Consider the following 20,101-nt stretch of genomic DNA (forward strand, 5'->3'; position numbering starts at 1 on the left):
TTTTTGGATCACACCCGGCAGCGCTCAGGGTGACTCCTGGCTCTACGCTCAGAAATCACTCCTGGCAGGCTCAGGGGACCATATGGGATGCCGGGATTTGAACCACCATCCTTCTGCATGCCTCCATGCTATCTCTCCGGCCCCACTAATATATATTCTAAGGTTTAAATTAACGTCATAATTTTTCTACATATAATATACTAATGTTATTACCATTTTCAAAAATAAGATGCTATATAATTTTGTCAGCATATTATTGGCCACTTTTGATGTTATACTGTATACTATGTATTTATATACATATAACTGAACTAATTCTTTCAGGGGATAATTTATTGTCTGACTACATCATATTAAATTGTTACCCCATTGATGACAAATGGTAAATCAATAAAATAACTTATTTAGTTTGATTGGGTAAATGTATATGTTGGTTATATATTGACCATGTATATATATTATTTTAATTATATTATAAATGTAAATAAAATATAAAATTATATAATATATATTGATTTGGGGGCCACATTATTTATAAGTATTCTAATACACTACAACACATTTTATTTTAAATATTATAGGAAAGAATAGAGAACTATCCTTTTATTTTGTTTTGCTTCGTTTTGTTTTGTTTTATGGGCCACATCCATCGGTACTCAAGGATTACTCCTGGCTCTGTACTTAGAAATCACTCCTGGTTGGCTCAGGGGACTGTATGGGATGTCGGGATCAAACTCGACTCGGCCACATGCAAGACAAAAAACCCTTCCTGCTTCATTACAGCTCCAGCCCCAGAAGTTAGAGCATCTTCAGCTTCTGGCAGTGAAGTCTGAGGATGTTATTTAAAAATCTCTAGTCAGAAATTTCCATTAAGAGCTGAACATTGGGGCCGGAGAGATAGCACAGTGGTAGGGCATTTGCTTTGCATGCTGCTGACCCAGAGGGACCTGGTTTGATTCCTGACATCCCATATGGTCCCCCCCAAAGCCAGCCAGGGGCTATTTTTGAGTGCAGAGCCAGGGGTAACCCCTGAGTGCCGCTGGATGTGGCCCAGAAACAAATCAATCAATGAAGTAATAAATACAAAAATAAAGTAAAAAAAAAAAGAGCTGAAACATCATTCTTTTCATTTGTTTCTACTCCCTTAATCCAGGCCACCAATGCTCACACCAATGAAGTGGTGGCAGTTAAGAAGATGTCATACAGTGGAAAACAGGCCCATGAGGTAAGTTCCAGATAATCGATTATATGACATGCATAAGCTATCAGCATGTTACAAAATGGACAGTGGAAACAACATTCTTTCAACATTTTTTACCCTAATGCTTTTTTAGCCCAATTTTTTTACCCTAATTCTTTTCTCATCTAATATGATAAACATTCTTTTATTTGTTTGCTTGTTTTTTGGACTACACCCGGTAGTGCTCAGGGGTTCGTCCTGATTCTGTGCTCAGAAATGGCCCCTGGCTTGGGGGACCGTATGAGATGCCGGGTATCAAACCTGCTTCAGTCCTGAGTCAGCCAAGTGCAAGGCAAATGCCCCACCACTGTGCTACCACTCCGGAGCCATGATGAACATTCTTTTTTTTTTTTTTTTTTGGTTTTTGGGCCACACCCGGCAATGCTCAGGGGTTACTCCTAGCTGTCTGCTCAGAAATAGCTCCTGGCAGGCACGGGGGGACCATATGGGACACCGGGATTCGAACCAACCACCTTTGGTCCTGGATTGGCTGCTTGCAAGGCAAACGCCGCTGTGCTATCTCTCCGGGCCCCATGATGAACATTCTTAATAGTCTAACTCCACCATTTTGTGTGGCTGAGTGTGGGTTAGGTAGAGTGACTGATTCTGTTTCGTGAGATATTTATATTTCTTTTCATTTAGATGAGAGAAATAGCACCCACTTTATTTATAGTTTCTTTAATAAGTTTCATCCACTTTTTGTTTCCATCCACTTTTAATATTAAAAGCACCATTGTATTTGTGTATACTGACAAAAATCTATTCGGTTTTAAAGTCATGACCTTTTCTTTCTGATCTCAATAGAAATGGCAAGATATTCTTAAGGAAGTCAAATTTTTGCGAAAGTTGAAACACCCCAATACCATCGAGTACAAAGGCTGTTACTTGAAAGAACACACTGCTTGGGTGAGTCTGAGGACCCCTGTCCATTTTCCTTCTATTAAAATTCTTATTTCCCTGAAACAACACTGGGGTCAGCCTGGTGATTCCCCAGCACTGCTGGGGCCAACATCATGGCACGATCCACCTGCCCAGCCACTCCTAGAAGTGGCCTCTCGACTCCTGAGAGATTTTTGGGAGCCCCCAATAGTAAGTAAACAATTATTTTCTTCTTTTTCTGTTGCCCTTTTGATCAATAATATTAGCACCTCCATTTCCGTTTCTTTTTTTGTTTGTTCATTTTTGGTTTTTTTGGGGTCACACCCATTGATGCTCAGAGGTTACTCCTGGCTATGCGCTCATAAATTTCTCCTGGCTTGGGGGACAATGTGGGATGCTGGGGGATTGAACCGCAGTCCTTCCCAGGCTAGTGCATGCAAGCCAGATGCCTTACCTCTAGCGCCACCGCTCTGGCCCCTCTAGTTCCGTTTTATTTGACCTCAATATTGAAGATTTATCTGTTAATTACTAAGTATGCCATGGTATGCATGATATCCTATAGACTTAACAATATCCATTAAAAAAATTAACATTGGGACCTGAGAGATAGAACAATGGTAGGGCATTTTTGCCTTACCATGGATGACCTAGAATGGATCTGGGTTAGATTCCTGGCATCCCAGGTGGTCCCCGAGCCTACCAGGAGCGACTGCTGAGCACAGAGCCAGGAGTAATTTCTGAGCACCGCTGGGTATGACCCAAAAATAAAAAAAAAATAATATTACTTCACATTACTTACTTATAACCTAAGAGGCAGGACCTTTTTTCTTGTTACAGAAATTTTCTTTTTTTGTTTGTTTTTGTTTTTGTTTTTGTTTTTGGGTCACACTTGGCAGTGCTCAGGAGTTACTCCCGGCTCTATGCTCAGAAATTGCTCCTGGAAGGCTCTGGGGACCATATGGGATGCTGGGATTCGAACCACCGTCCTTCAGCATGCAAGGCAAATGCTCTACCTCCATGCTATCTCTCAGGCCCCTGAAAAAAATTTTTTTTGAAAATTTTCTTGATGTCATATATACATTGTCTAATTTTTACTAGAGCCTCATATATAATCAAAATGAGGCTTCAATTCTTCTCATATTTTTATTTTATTTTATTTTATTTGCTTGTGTGTGTGTGTGTGTGTGTGTGTGTGTGTGTGTGTGTGTGTGTGTGTGTGTGTGATTTTTGGGTCACACCTGGCAGTGCTCAGGGGATACTCCTGGCTCCATGCTCAGAAATTGCTCCTGGCAGTCATGGGGACCAAATGGGATGCCGGGATTCAAACTGATGACTTTCTGCATGAAAGGCAAACGCCTTACCTCCATGCTATCTCTTCGGCCCCATCTTCTCATATTTTTATATATTTTACAATTTTATGTATCACTTTTTATCTGGGGCAGTTAGCACCATTAAGGACAACTATTAAATGTTACACTTATACTTTATGACATATTTAAATTCATAATTTAACTAATATTTACTGAGCTTTTCCTCAGGTATCAAGTCTTTTCCTACAAGGAATTTTCAATTAGGAAATGGAATTTCCCCCCAGATGGATCTATATTAGATATAAACATTTCTGTTTAGTAACTCTAAAAAATATCTAGAGAAATCAGTGATGGAAAATATGCACATTGTATGACAGAAACTCAATCATGAACAACTTTGCAACTGTGAAAAAACAAAAACCAGGGTTAGAATGATAGCACAGTGGTAGGGCATTTGCCTTGCAAGAGGCTGACCCAGGACTGATCCCCAGCATCCCATATGGTCCCCTGAGCCTGTCAGGAGCAATTTCTGAGTGCAGAGCCAGGAATAATCTCTGAGCACGGCTGGATGTGACCCAAAAACAAGACAAAACAAGACAAAAACCCAACTGTATTATGAACAACTTTGTAAGCAAGACGTTTACATCAAGTTATTTAAGAGAAAAAACATGCAGTTATTTTGGGAGGGGTTGAGGAGAATTATCTAGAGCCATTGCTTCTATGGTGAGCAGAAAAATATTAATCAGCAAGGCATCTCATTATCTGGAAATCAGTCCTCTAGTAATCTCAACGGCCTTGAAAGGGATTTTGAGAAGACAGAATACATGTTACGAAATCAAGTGCCAAATCTCATGTGTTTCAAGTCTTCGGAAAATACTTTAACTCTTATTTGAACCCCTATTTACTTTTAGATTACCAAGAGTGCTTATAAACTTGGTTACTTGGTTTTCATTTGCCATGGGTTTGATAGACGAAGTAGGAAAGAAGAAGTCAGACTAATTTCAGTTGCAAGTAGGGCACCCCCCAAAACATGATCCAAAAAAATTATAAATATCAATGGGTGTCTGATGAACAAATTGAATCCAGGTTCATGCGGATCAGAATATTGATTCTTATAGTAGATCTTGGTTCCTTGTGTGGTTGGCTGATCTTCGAGGTTTCTTATTAACCTTTATTGTTCTGATTTTTATTTTCATTTGCTTTACAGTTGGTGATGGAATATTGTTTAGGCTCGGCCTCTGATTTATTAGAAGGTAAGAATTATTTATTTTATTTCATTTTGGTTTTTGGGCCACATCCGGCAATGCTCAGGGGTTACTCCTGGCTCTGCACTCAGAAATCACCCCTGGCAGGCTCAGGGGACCATATGGGATGCCGGGATCAGCATCCTGGATCAGCAGCGTGCAAGGCAAATGCTCTACCACTGTGCTATTTCTCCATTCCCCAAAAGTTGTTTATTTTAAAAGAAAATACTTTAAAACATTTTATTTAATATTTAAAAATGATTTAAAATAAAAGAAGATATTTTAAAATATTTTATTTACTAATTAAAATTATTTAAAATAAAATATTTTAAAATATTTTATTTGATACTGAAAATTATTTAAAACAAAAGAAAATATTTGATTTGATATTTTAAATTATTTAAAATAAAAGAGAATATTTAATTTAATATTTAAGATTATTTAAATTAAAATAAAATATTTTAAAATAAAAGGGAGAGAAATGTTCTCTCCCTTCTGTTTGACTGTGATAGAAGTCCTTTGCTCCTATATGGAAATGTCATGTGGACAAATGGAATGATCGATGGGCTGATGTAAGGGTCACAGGAGAAACTTTGCAAGCTTCATCTTTGCAAAATCACAGAAAATATCAGTGTAATGATTAACCTCGTGCTACCTTAGTTCCTGGCCCACACCAGGCGGGTACTGCTAAAATATTTGGCCAATGTGACAGATAGCCTGTGTAGGCAGAAACATCAACTCCAGAGATCTCTGTGCCAGAGAGAGGTAGATGATATCAGAGTCAGCTGATATTTAACCCTTTCCAACAACTCCATGGGCCCAAGTTGCCTCTGCCATCATAGAACCAGTGCCTAAGTTAAAAACAACATTCAGAGCCTGGAGAGATAGCACAGTGGTGTTTGCCTTGCAAGCAGCCAATCCAGGACCTAAGGTGGTTGGTTCGAATCCCGGTGTCCCATATGGTCCCCCGTGCCTGCCAGGAGCTATTTCTGAGCAGATAGCCAGGAGTAACCCCTGAGCATCGCCGGGTGTGCCCCCCCCCAAAAAAAAAAAACAAAAAAAAACAAAAAAAATCCTTAACATTCAGAAAAAAAAAAAAACTTTATCCTATCATGCCTGATATTTGAATAGAAATGGCTTATTAGCTGCTTTCAGAAATCGTGAAAACCTGCAGTTAGATGAGTAATTATAGATGGCTTTGTGGAAGAGGGGACAAATACAGCCCAAATGCCAGGTGGGACTGGTAAATGCCAACCTGGCCAATCAGAATTGATGTGACTTTGGTTTGAAATTTACTGACTAGTGAATTAGCAATTGGTTATTATGAAATACTAGGGGTTGGGGTCTTTTGGGGGGCTTGTTTTTATTACTTTGCTTTCTTGCTATCTGATTATTCTTTTTTTGGGGGGAGCCACACCCAGCAGCACTCAGGGTTACTCCTGGTTCTACACTCAGAAATTGCTCCTGGCATGCTCATGGGGCCATATGGGATGCCAGGGATTGAACCCGTGTCCATTCTGGGTCAGCCTCATGCAAGGCAAATGCCTTACCACTGTGCTACCACTCTGGCCCCTATCTGATTATTCTTAATTCCACAGCATGTACAGGCATGGGGGGTATGAATAGACAGTCACACACCCACTGTGCATTTAGGTGAAAGTGTTTTCCCAACTTGTCGTTCATGAACGTGTGTGAAATGTCCCTCGGTGGACTAGCTCTTTAAGATCCTAAAAGAATCATAAGATGATCCTAAAATGACACTGACTGTCTACCCCTTCACTCTTCTGTCTACAGTTCATAAGAAACCGCTGCAGGAAGTGGAGATAGCGGCCATCACCCATGGTGCCTTACAGGGCCTAGCCTACCTGCACTCTCATGCATTGATTCACAGGTGAGAGTCGAGACTGGTTCCATGTTTGCTGCATTCCCAGGGAATGTCGGGGCAATTTAGCGTGTCCATCGGTTTTTAGGCTCCTACTGGATTTATGGGAGGCCAGCCAGTTGCCAAAATCTTGTCCTGTCTCTTGGATTTCACCCATAATCTACACAGACTCACATCATCTCTGTCCTGTAGAAAGTCTTTGGGCAGGATGTTATAGGAGATTTTATTTTATTTTATTTTGATTTGGGGGCCACACCCAGCGGCACTCAAGGTTACATCTGGCTCTGTACTCAGAAATCACTCCTGGCAGGCTCATATGGGATGCTGGGGATTGAACCTGGTTTGTCCCTGGTTGGCTGCATGCAAGGCAAACGCCCTACTGCTGTGCTATCTCTCTGGCCCTGTTGGAGATTTTCAAGATCCAGCCACCTTTGATATTATGTCAAGAAGAAAAAAGAAAATTGGCCTGTGCATATTTTTTATTTTCCTTTATCTTTGCAAATAACAAGTTAGTCTTGCTGTTTTATTTTTTTTTATCAGTTTCAAATATTTTTACATTGTTGGCGCTGAGGAGATAGTTCATAGGGTTAGATACATGATTTTCTGCATGCCAGAGGCTTGAGTTTGATTCCCAGTATCTTTTGATTACTTCCTAGAGGAGTCCCTGAATAGATTACTGAGAGTAATCTCTGAACATTGCTGGTTGCGTCCCCATCTTCCCTCAGAATAATTGCTTGTATTTCTGTCATTTAGAGGGATATTAGAAGGGTCTTACTTTCTTTACCTCAACTCTATTTTTCTCCCTCCAACCTACTTTATTCCACTCAGTTTACCTAAAAGAAAAAAAGTGATTTTTTTTTTCTCTTGGTAAAGATCTTCTAAGTTGGTTACTTGAGTGAATGGGGATGGGAGTTATGGAGTCTGAGGAAGATATAAAGAATCTGAGGCCAGAGTGATAGCACAGCCAGTAGGGCATTTGCCTTACCTGTGGCCAAACTCAGGTTTGATCCCCAGCATCCTATATTGTCCCCCAAGCCAGGAGTGATTTCTGAGCGCAGAGCCAGGAGTAACCCTTGAGTACCACCGGGTGTGGCCCAAAAACCAGAACAAAAAACAAGCTAAAGAAAATCCTCGCGTTAGTTGGAACAAGTGAAACTATTAGTTCATAGATCCCTCTTTTACTTCTGTTTTTATCACTCTAAAATAGCCCGTCCCCATTGCTAGTTCTGAGAAACATAAAGAACTTCCTCACAATTCATAAACCAAAATTTCCCTCCTAAGTTTTACTCATGTATGAAGATGACAAGCGAACCAAATCCTGTCTTGATATATATTGATTAGATATTTATTAAGTCATTTTATCCCTAGTAGCTATGGATTTGGCAACAGTTTTTGGTATTTTGGTTTTTATTTGGGTTTTTGGGCCAAACCCGGCAGCACTCAGGGGTTACTCCTGACTCTGTACTCAGAAATTGCTCCTGGCAGGCTCGGGGGACCATTTGGGATGCCAGAGATCAAACCCATGTTCGATTGTGGCTATGTGCAAGGCATAAGCCCTCCCCACTGGCTATCACTCCAGTCTCTCTATGCTGTACTTTGTATTTTTACTATGTAAGAGAAATTGAAACCACTATGTTTTTTTGTTTTGTTTTGTTTTTGTTTTTGTTTTGTTTTGTTTGGGCCACACTCGTTTGATGCTCAGGGGTTACTCCTGGCTAAGCACTCAGAAATTGCCCCTGGCTTGGGGGGGACCGAATGGGACGCTGGGGGATCGAACGGCCGTCCTTCCTTGACTAGCGCTTGCAAGGCAAACACCTTACCTCTAATGCCACCTCTCCGGCCCTGAAACCACTATGTTTTATAGTACTCTTTAAAAATCTTGCCATCTCTTAGATTTTTTTTTTGTGTGTGTGTGTGTGTTTTTTGGTCACACTCGGCAGTGCTCAGGGGTTACTCCTGGCTCCATGCTCAGAAATTGCTCCTGGCAGGCATGGGGGACCATATGGGACACCGGGATTTGAACTGATGACCTTCTGCATGAAAGGCAAATGCCTTACCTCCATGCTATCTCTCCAGCCCCCATCTCTTAGATTTTTATGGTGTTTTTATTTCCAAAGCTGGTCAATGTTGTAACTGTAGATATAATTTTAAGAGGAATAAATACTGCTTTTTTAAATTTTAGTTCTCTCTGCCAGTGTTTAATTACAAGGAAGGAAACTTAATTTCAAAGGAAGGTTTTGGGGAACATAATTTTGCAGACAGATTTTGAGAGACTTGGAAAACATTTGAATCTTATTTTCAACCTGACATCAATTTTCCTCATTTTTCTGTCCACTGCCCATCAGTTTTAGATTATTAATTCCTAGAACTCATCACATCTCTTGCCTTTTTTTTATTTTTAAGAGAATCAGTAGTACATCCACCCATTCTCATTTGAGATGCCATACCAAAAAGGGAATTTAAGAAAGATTTTGCTGCATAAAATAGCGAATAACTAGTAGAATCCGCTTGTGGATTCTTTGTAGCTATACAATAAAAAATGCAATTTTCCTGATCCCTAATCCTTGTTTGTTTTGATCTTTCAGGCTCTTCTTTTTACTGTACAGTGCTATCTTTAAAATAACACCTTCTCTCTAACATGTACCCTCAGAATGCCTTAGAGTTGCAGTTACAATTAAAAGCAGAGAGAAAGGGTCACAGGCAAGAAAGAAAAGGTAGGTGTATAGACGAGGTTTATTGGTAGGTAGTCAAAAGAGATTCACTGGAGGTTTTATACAAAAAACATGTGTGATTTGGAAAAGAAAACCTATGATGCAGCTAAGAAGTTGCCTTTTGTTTTTGGTTTTGTTTTTTGGTAAGTGTAGCAACTACTGTATTTTTCGCTCTCTTAGACACACCTGGCCATAGATGCACCTAGTTTTTAGATGCTCTCCTCCCCTGCACTTAGGCTTTAGCTCCAAGCAGCATTCGCTCCATAAGACACACTATTTTAGGGGTGGGAAAGGTGCGTCTTATGGTACAAAAAATATGGTAAATAGATTTTCTTCCCTCCCATATCTGCCTTTACTCTCATTCTATCACCTACCACTGAAGGAAACTCTGCCTTTTAGTCAATACCATGGCCTCCCTGTAAGTCTACCCAGGAATCTGAGTTTCCCTTACATAGGCAGTCATTATTACTAACCCCCCTTTTGGCTATCTGAGCAGGGTTTGTTTGTTTTTTTAATTTGTCTTATTAATTGCATGCTCTGACCTAGTTCATAATCAAAATTGAAAAGTCTTTTTCTAATCCCCTTCTTTTATTCCTGTAGGGATATTAAAGCAGGAAACATTCTCCTCACAGAGCCAGGTCAGGTGAAACTAGCCGATTTTGGATCAGCCTCCATGGCTTCTCCTGCCAACTCATTCGTGGGTACTCCATACTGGTATGTAAAATCAAAAACTGTGGCCCATGTCCTGTTTTTTTTTTTTAATGCTTATTATTTTTATTATGGTGACAGCTTTGTGAATCTGTAGCCCAAGTTTTAAAATCAACTTAGGAAAACACAATGAGCTCAGAGTGCTTTGCATTCTGGGTATGTCCCATCACCTATCTCAAGGTGGACTTGTGCTCAGAATAGAAAACTCGACAATGAACAGAAACAGTTAAACATTTCCAGGGACTCTAAATTGTTTAAATAAGGTTTGATGTCACCATGTGTAAACTGAGCGGGATTCTCACCTCACTGACCAAGCTCAGGTTTTAAGTTTCATTGGAAGAAGTTTCTTTGAACTTTCGCCTAAACAGTCTTTAGACAGTAGCACCTTTAATGATTTCTATGCCATGAGTCTAAATATTGCCTTTGTTTATTTATTTTTTAAACTTTATTGATCGATTGATTGGTTTGGGGGTCACACCCAGTGGTGCTCAGGGCTTCCTCCTGGCTTTGCACTCAGAAATCGCCCCTGCCAGACTGGGGGACCATGTGGGATGCCAGGAATTGAACTGGGTCCCTCCTGGGTCGGCCACATGCAAGGCAAACACTCAACTGCTGTGCTATCTCTCAGGCCCCTGAATATTGCCTTTAAAAGAAGCACTCTTATGTTATTGCAGATTGGCAATATAAATAGTTAATTGGGCATATTTAATGCAGCATAATTTTTGGAATGATTTTTTTAAAATTTATTTTTTGGTCTGATACATCAAATGAGAATGCATGGTCTACCTGCTTATCATTCAGACTAAAAGTTTTTTTGTTTTTTGTTTTTTTTACCACATTCCAGTCCATATTTTTGTTTTGTCTTGGTGAGACCCAACAGTGCTGACTCTTGGTTCTGTGCTCAGGGATCACTGCTGGTGAGCTTGGGAAATCCTGGGGTGCCATAGATCAAACCTGGGATGGCTGCAGGCAAGGGGAGTAATCCTACACTTTGTGCTATCTCTCTGGTTCACTTTTTTTTTTTTTTAGATGCTATCAGTATTATGCCTAAGAGAACAGCATTTCCCTAGACAATTATTATCTATGAAAACAAATGCTAGTGTTTGAGTTTTTCCCATCCAAACTACTTACAGACTTGGGGACAAAGAGATAGTACAGTGGGTAGGTCTCTTAACTTGCATGCAGCATACTCAATTCACTTTTTAGCATCCCAAATTGTTCCCTGAGCATTGCCAGGAATAATTTCTGAGTGTAGAGCCAGGAGTAATCCCTTAGCATCACTGGGCATGGCCCCTCAAAACAAACAAATCAACAAACCAAAACTACTTACAGGTTAAAAGAAAACAAAATTAGGGCCGGAGTGATAGCACAGTGGTAGGACATTTGCCTGGCACACGGCCAACCCAGGATGGACCCAGGTTTGATCCCCGGCATCCCTTATGGTCTCCCACACCCACCAGGAGTGATTCATGAACTCAGAGCTAGGAATAACCCCTAAGCAACTTCTTGTTTAAATACATTACTTGCTTATGTTTCATATATGTATATATATATTATTATATATATTATTATTATATATTATATATATTATATATATAATTATATATATATTATATATATTATATATATATATATTAGTTCTCTACAAATTCCTCTGAGCAACTACTTACTAGAATTGTGTTTGTTTTACATCTAAAGAACATTCTGGGGCCAGGAGATTCTCAGTAGTAGGGTGTTTGCCTTGCACACAAATGACCTGGTTCGATCCCTGGCATCCCATATGGTCCCCATGCCTGTTAAGAGCGATTTCTGAGCACAGAGCCAGGAGGAATCTCTGAGCGCTGCTGACTATGGCCCCAAAACCAAAAAACAAGGACATTCTTATTTAAAAAAAGAAAAATTTCTGATAGAATTTAAGAAGCTTACCTATGCTCAAATTAATAAATAGTAAACTGTTAAACCAGGATGTGTCACTATGTATAGTTTTATGTAAATTATGAACTATATTCTTGATTTTTTTGTTGTTGCTTTTTTGTTTTTGGGCCACACCTGGCGTTGTTCAGGGGTTACTCCTGGCTGTTTGCTCAGAAATAGCTCCTGTCAGGCACGGGGGACCATATGGGACACCAGGATTTGAACCAACCACCTTTGGTCCTGGATTGGCTGCTTGCAAGGCAAACGCTGCTGTGCTATCTCTCCGGGCCCGTATTCTTGATATTTTTAATAAAATTTTCAAAGTTATGTAAGGAAATATTGTATCTCTTAGATGAAATTTCAAATTTTGTTCAAAAGTGATTATTCCTGGGGCTGGAGCAGTGGCACAAGTGGTAGGGCATCTGCCTTGCATGTGCTAACTTAGGACAGGCCTCAGTTTGATCCCCTGCCATCCCATATGGTCCCCCAAGCCAGGAGCGATTTCTGAGCACATAGCCAGAAGTAACTCCTGAGTGTCAACTGGCGGCCAAAAAAAAAAAAAAAAAGTGATTATTTCATTAATCACTGTAAGTAAATTTTGTCTTTTTGTAAACTAAGTTTGGACGTTTATCTTTGGCAGGATGGCTCCGGAAGTGATCTTAGCTATGGACGAAGGACAGTACGATGGCAAAGTTGACATTTGGTCGCTTGGGATCACCTGCATCGAACTGGGTAAGTCATTTTATTGTCCTTTTGAGAATCTGTCCTTATTTGGATTCTTCATTCATTCATCCAGTTGTTATTTTATTTAATAAATCACTGTTATTTGTGTGCTTATTCAAATAACAAGCATAACTGGTTATTTTTTAAGGCCTTCACTTAGCATCAAAAGACTGCTACTCTCTGCTTTATTTTGGTTTTGGTTTTGTTTTATTTTGTTTTGCTTAAGGCAAATGCCTTACCTGCTGCTCTATCTCTTCAGCCCTTCTGCTACAATTTTTGTTGTTGTGGACATATGCAAGATTCTGAACAAATCTGCTGGATAACAAATATATAAATACACAGCAGTACGTTCTCATGTTGGGAAAATAATCCATTCTCTTTACCTAATTTACCATTCTCTTTTCTGATTTACAGAAATTAGAAATAAATTCCTGATTTATTGTTGGGTTAACCGATATGAAAAAGTACGGGGCCGGAGCTATAGCACAGTTGTAGGGCATTTGTCTTGCATGTGACTGACCCAGGACGGACCGGGTTCAATCGCCGACATCTGTTCTGATCCCCTGAGCCTGGCAGGAGTGATTTCTGAGCACAGAGCCAGGAGTAAGACTTGAGTACTGCTGGTGTGGCCCAAAAACCAAAAAATAAATAAGTATTATTTTAAAGAAAATGAAAAAGTAAATCATTTAGGAAAAGTCCCTTATACCTCAATCTCCTTATTGGAAAAATAGAGATAACAATAGAACCTGATTTTTAGGATTTTTTGTAGATTAATGAATAAGTATATTAAAATTTCATATAACATAACCTCTATAGAATGCACACTATATAAGTGTGATTATTTTATCATCATCATTGTTATTATTACTTAAGAAATATATCTTTTTTGGGTTTTCTTGGGGTGAGGGTTTGGGTTTTGGGTAACACCTGGCGGTGCTCAGGGGTTGCTCCTGGCTCTGCGCTCAGAAATCGCTCCTGGCAGGCTGGGGGAACCCTTTGAGATGCCGGAATTTGAACCACTGTCTGTCCTGGGTCGGCTACGTGCAAGGCAAATGCCCTATTGCTGTGCTATCTCTCCAGCTCCCCTAGTAGAATTTTTTAGAAGAGTGACGGGGCCATTTGCCTTGCACGCAGCCATCCTGGGTTCAGTTTGTGGCATCCCATATTGGTCCCCTGAGCCTGATAGGAGTAGCTTTTGAGCACAGAGCCAATAGTAACCCCTGAGTACCGATGGGTGTGGCCCCCAAACTAAAAATAATAATTAAAAAAAAGAGTGACACATACAAAAATTTTGCTATTTTGAAATCTAAAGAGAAACAAAGAGATAGGCCCTAGACTATTCAAAAGCAGTTGAATTCTTTTTTTTTTTTTTTTTTTTGGTTTTTCGGGCCACACCCGTTTGATGCTCAGGGGTTACTCCTGGCTACGAGCTCAGAAATTGCCCCTGGCTTGGGGGGAACCATGGTCCTTTCCTTGGCTAGCGCTTGCAAGGCAGACACCTTACCTCTAGCGCCGCCTTGCCGGCCCCAAGCAGTTGAATTCTATCTAACCAACAACACGCATAAATTTAGTGTGTATAGAGAACTCTTACAAATTTCTTTATCAGGGCCCGGAGAGATAGCACAGTGGTGTTTGCCTTGCAAGCAGCCGATCCAGGACCTAAGGTGGTTGGTTCGAATCCCGGTGTCCCATATGGTCCCCTGTGCCTGCCAGGAGCTATTTCTGAGCAGACAGCCAGGAGTAACCCCTGAACAACACCAAGATGGTAAAAAATTAGGTAAAAAATATGATCAAGGATGCTGGAGAGTTAGCACAGTGGTAGAGCATTGGCCTTGCATGCAGCCGACCAGAACAGACAGTGATTCAAATCACGGCATCCCATATGGTCCCCCGAGCCTGCCAGGAGCAATTTCTGAGTGCATAGCCAGGCATAACCCCTGAGTGCGTCCGGGTGTGACCCAAAAACAAAAAAACAAAGAATATAATCAAGAAACTCACTGACAAGGGAACCTCAGTGGATACCAAACATCAAAAGAGATTTGCCTCATTAGGAATGAAGGAAATAAAAGCTAAACCATTTTCACCTTTATCACAAGCAAAAGTGCTATGTTTTGGGGCGCTGCCAGGAAAATGGGAGCTTGTACATAATTAGGAGAAGTAGACATTCCTATCGCTGCTTTGGAGTGCAAATGAGGAACGACTGGTAAAGTTGGTGAGGAGTGATTTTAATAACCCAGTATTTCACTTTTAATGATATACCTTAGAGAAAAATTTTTCCCTGCTTGTGGGACACACCTAGCCTTTGCGGGGCCTCTTCTATGCAAAGTGTGTGCACCTGCCTTTTGGGGGGCATCTCCCCCGTCCTCCCTAGATAAGTCTTAATCATGTATGCTGGAAAATGGGTGAAAGTCTCAGCCAAAAAAGGTGAAACTATCCTAAACTCTTATTCACAGAAGAAAGGACAGAGTATTTCCAAAGACCTTATCATAGTTAAAAAGAAACTGGCTCCACATTTTGACTCAGTCTCAAAAGAATCATGATATTTCTTGGGGCTGGAGCGATAGCGCAGCAGTAGGGAGTTTGCCTTGCATGCAGCTGACCTGGGACAGACCCGGGTTCGATCCCCAGCATCCTATAGGGTCCCTTGAGCCTGCCAGGAGCGTTTTCTGAGCGCAGAGCCAGGAGGAACCCCTGAGCACCACTAGGTGTGATCCAAAACCAAAAACAAACAAAGAAACAAAAAGGAAAACTATTTCCCATAGCATAGACAAACACAGATAGAGGGGGAGTGAGTTTTAGACTCCAGTCTCTTAGGTTTGAGCCTCATTCTTTACCATGAATAACTAAACATGTGCCTGCAGGTACACACATACTCCAGGATGTGAATAATACCTTCAGGAATTGTGTAACATGTTGGTTCTGACCTTGGACTACTTTCTTTCCTGTCCTGGGCCTCATTTTTTTGCATCTGAGTGGAAATCAAGAGACACTCATCATAGGGATGGTCAAACCAGTAAGATAACATCAACTATTAACTTTAACCTGGTACAGAGCAACTTTTCAGCTGTCATGTGTATTCCAAAGTAAACCCAAAAAATTTTTTTTGGTTTTGTTTTTGGACCATCCCCGGTAATGCTCAGCGTTACTCCTGGCTCTGTAGCCAGGAATCACTCCCAATGGTGCTTGGGGGGATCCTACAGGATGCTGGGAATCAAACCTGGTTGACCGCATAGAAGGCATGTGTCCTACCTGCCATGTTATTGCTCTAGATAGAACCAACAAACCCAATTTTTTTAAAGGTTTATTTATTCATTCATTCATTGGTTTGGGGGCCACACCTGGAGATATTCAGGGAATAATCTTGGCTCTTTGCTCAGAAATCGCTCCTGGCAAGCTCGGGGGACCATATGGGATGCCGGGAATTGAACCGGGTCCCTCCCGGGTTGGCCGCATGCAAGGCAAATAAATGCCTTACCGCTGTGCTTTTAGGCCCCAACAAATCCAAATTTTACATATAACACTGACACCATATTGGCAACTACTCAATTATGCTAATTAAATTTTTGTCCATTCTTCTTTTTTGCTTGTTTGGGAATTGAACTCTGAACCTGACATAAATAGGCTGAGCTATCTCCACTGCACTCAGAGATGATAATCAATGTAGCTTGAACTATATACCTTATTTTTGCTCTATAAGATGCACATAGTTTTTTGATGCTCTCCTCCCTGGCTTCAACTCCAAGCAGTATTCACGCCATAAGATGCACTTTGGGGGTGGGGGGGAGGCGCATCTTATGGTATGAAAAATATGGTAGCTACTTAGTGTTTACCCTTTCTTTGAGCCAGTGTTGTTGCTTACCAAGTCTTTCTATAATTTAATATGGAGTCTACACTTTCCAATCTTAAATACATAACCTTAAACATAGGACACTTTCATGCAATTCGAGATCATTATCACATTAGCTTTTTTAATTATAAGATAGAAAATTTTGTATTATGCAGGCCTAGGAATGACTCAAGTTTCAGTCTTTGACATTGACAAAATAGTAAACATTTAAGAGATCATTTAGTTACTTCCTATGTTGAGTTAGCCTATTACTTTTTTACAGTGGTGCTCAGAAATGAAGCCTAGACTGGATACTGACTTGGGTTCTGTACATGGGCTAACAAATGCAACACATGTTCCCCCAGCCCTCATGTTAGCCTTTTATAAGAATTACCGGGAAAATGTATAATAAAATGATCAGTTGACCCTTTTACAAAACGATTTATTGACTTAAAAAGCAATAGTCAGGAGAGGGTGGATAGGGTACGTGGCTTGTGTGTGGCCAATCGTGGGTTGATCTCTGGCACCTAATAGGGTCCCCTGAACACCACCAGGAGTAATTATTGAGTGCAGAGCCAGGGGTACCTTCTGAACACCACCAGATTTGGCCCCAAAATAAAACAAAGCAGAGAGGCCTAGTTACCTCAACTGATTGGAGAGGATGTTTTGTCTACAGGAAGGCTGGGTTCAATTCCTGGCACAATATGGTCCCCAGCCACCACCAGAAATGATACTTGGGGCTGGAGAGATAGCATGAAGGTAGAGCATTTGCCTTGCATGCACAAGGTCGGTAGTTCGAATCCCGGCATCCCATATGGTCCCCTGAGCCTGCCAGGAGCAATTTCTAAGCATAGAGCCAGGAGTAAACCCTGAATATGCCGCTGGGTGTCACCCAAACCTCCCCACAAAATACCAAAACAAACAAACAAAAAGCCCAACAAAAAATTATTTCAACATTTCAGATGAAACCAGAAATCAGATTGTGAATCACAAAGTGGGATTCTATATGTAAAAAAAAAAAAAAAAAATCCATTAGGACAGGCCTGGTAGAATGCAGGAAATTTTGAGGTTAGAGTGATAGCATAGGCCCAGATTTGATTCCTGGCACTCCATACAGTCCACCAAGCCCACCAGGAATAAATTCCTGAGCATAGTTGAGAGTGGGGAAAAAAATGACACTGTAATAAATAGCATAAATAATAGCGTGAACTCAATTCAAAAATAGAATCTTATTTTGTTTTATTTTGTTTCCCCTTTGGTCAACAAATGGTACATGTAACATATAAAAAAACTTATCTTTGCTTCAAAATAATAAATTAAATATATCAGGATTATAAGATCTTACTCAGAAAGTTTATGACTTTTAAGAGAAAAGATCTGTATGTTTCATATAAATATGGTAAATAGATGAACACATGCCAAATAAATTTAAAAGCTATAGGAATCGGGGCTGGAGAGATAGCATGGAGGGAAGGTGTTTGCCTTGCATGCAGAAGGTCAGTGGTTCGAATCCTGGCATCCTTGAGCCTGCCAGGAGTGATTTCTGAGCATAGAGCCAGGAGTCAACCCTGAGCGCTGCCAGGTGTGACACAAAAATCAAAAAAAAAAAAAAAAAAAAAAGCTGTAGGAATTTGGGGCTGGAGCAATATAGCGTAGTGAGGAGGCCTTTGCCTGGCATCCCAGATGATCCTCCAAGCCAGCTGGGAATAACTGATGGCATTTCTCTTTAGAATGGGATGCATCTATCTTGTTTATTGTTTTAAAAAACTTTATTGATTGATTGGTTGTTTTTTGGGGCCACACTTGGCAGTGCTCAGGGGCACTCCTGGCTCTACAGTCAGAAATCACTCCTGGCAGGTTCCAGGGATCATATGGGATGCTGGGAATCAAACCCGGTCCCTCCTGGGTCGGCCGCATGTAAGGCAAATGCCCTACTGCTGTGCTATCTCTCTGGCCCTACCTATCCTGTTTATTCTTCTTCCCCCTCCTCTCTCTTATTTCTTGTATTCAGTGAGTCTTTGGATTGGATGAGTCTTCAAATAATGTTTATGAAATAGAATTATTTAATCTCTTCTACTGTTAGTGGTTTTTATGATGTTGCATTTTGTAATGATTTTTTTAAATTTAATTCTATGAAACTATGCTTTCTGAATTTATTGATATGAACACTGGGGAAATTTTTGCTTGTTTCTTTTATTTTTCTGTGGTGTCAAGGATTCAAAACACCAAATATGTAGGACTTGTTCTCTACTTGTGAATTTATATCCCCACTCAAATGTTGACTCTTTTAATTTTAATGAAAATAGCATGAAAATGTTCATACATGTCATAGGATGTTAGCCAAATATCAATCAGCCTTTTGAAAATAAATGAAAAAAATTGAAAAAATTTAAAAAATACTTTGTTTGACTTGGGGTCACAAAAATCAAATTAAGACTTAAGACTTACTTAAGAAGTACTCCTTAGGGCCCGGAAAAATAGCACAGCGGCATTTGCCTTGCAAGCAGCCGATCCAGGACCTAAGGTGGTTGGTTCAAATCCCGGTGTCCCATATGGTCCCCTGTGCCTGCCAGGAGCTATTTCTGAGCAGACAGCCAGGAGTAACCCCTGAGCACGGCCGGGTGTGGCCCAAAAGCCAAAAACCAAAAAAAAAAAAAAAAAAAAAAAAAAAAAGAAAAAAAAAAAGAAGTACTCCTTTAAAAAATAAATGAATGAATAAATAAGGAATTATTCCTGTCTCTACACTGAGGAATCACTCCTGGCGGGGCTCGGGGGACCGTACAAGGTGCCAGGGATTAAACCCACATAGCAGTGTTGCAATGCAAACACCATACCCACTGTACCCATTCTGAACTGAAAAATATATTTTACTCTTTTGGGGGGTGTGAGGGCAGTAGGCCTACACCTAGCAGTGTTTGATGGCTACTCCTGGCTTGTGACTCATGAGCTACTCCTGGTAGTGGGTGGACTGAGACCATGGGCAATTGCCAGGGATTGAACTCAGACTTAACTTCCTGCAGCCAAAGCTGTACCCTAGCCCAGTAAGCTGTCCCTCCATTCTATTAGGAGCTTGGCCAATGTGCATACAGAAGACCAGTAGTTTTCTCTGCATGTCTATCTCGGGTAGACCTCAGAGATTAAAATAAGAGGATTATGGGACCTGAGCAATAGCACAGCCGTAGGGCGTTTGCCTCGCATGCTGCTGACCCAGGATGGACCTCGATTCCATCCCCGACATCCCATATGGCCCCCCTTTCCCAAGCCAAAAGCGATTTCTGAATGCAGAGCCAGGAGTAATCCCTGAGTGTCACCAAGTGTGGCCCCAAAACCAATAAATAAATAAATAAAGAGAGTATGTGGCATGATGCCTTTAACCAGCTATTGATTTAGAAGCAAAGCTTTGTTCATTACTCCTAATTTTGCTCTCTGCCTTACATCTTTGAAGACCCTCTTTCTCTCCTTCTCTTGCAGCGGAACGCAAGCCCCCTCTTTTCAACATGAATGCCATGAGTGCCTTATATCACATTGCCCAAAATGACTCCCCAGTATTGCAGTCCAACGAATGGTAAGGTGGGATTCTCATCAAAGGAAAAAAAAAAACTCAAATAAAAATCAACCTGTGTTTTGGGTAATTTGAGTTACCTTTGAATTATTTCATTTAGAA

The 20,101-nt window shown here is 40.6% G+C and overlaps 1 protein-coding gene across 1 annotated transcript in view; it reads left to right on the forward strand.

The window, feature by feature from the left end:
• The window catches only part of TAOK3 (TAO kinase 3), a 199,321-nt gene that overhangs the window by 86,523 nt on the left and 92,697 nt on the right, over nucleotides 1-20,101 (forward strand). The window contains 7 exon segments of the mRNA XM_049788899.1: nucleotides 1,154-1,225; nucleotides 2,045-2,146; nucleotides 4,637-4,682; nucleotides 6,468-6,564; nucleotides 9,867-9,980; nucleotides 12,529-12,620; nucleotides 19,909-20,002. Of these exon segments, the coding sequence (XP_049644856.1) occupies nucleotides 1,154-1,225; nucleotides 2,045-2,146; nucleotides 4,637-4,682; nucleotides 6,468-6,564; nucleotides 9,867-9,980; nucleotides 12,529-12,620; nucleotides 19,909-20,002 (617 nt within the window).

The sequence above is a fragment of the Suncus etruscus genome, chromosome 15, assembly GCF_024139225.1.
Source record: "Suncus etruscus isolate mSunEtr1 chromosome 15, mSunEtr1.pri.cur, whole genome shotgun sequence".
NCBI classification, from domain to species: domain Eukaryota; kingdom Metazoa; phylum Chordata; class Mammalia; order Eulipotyphla; family Soricidae; genus Suncus; species Suncus etruscus.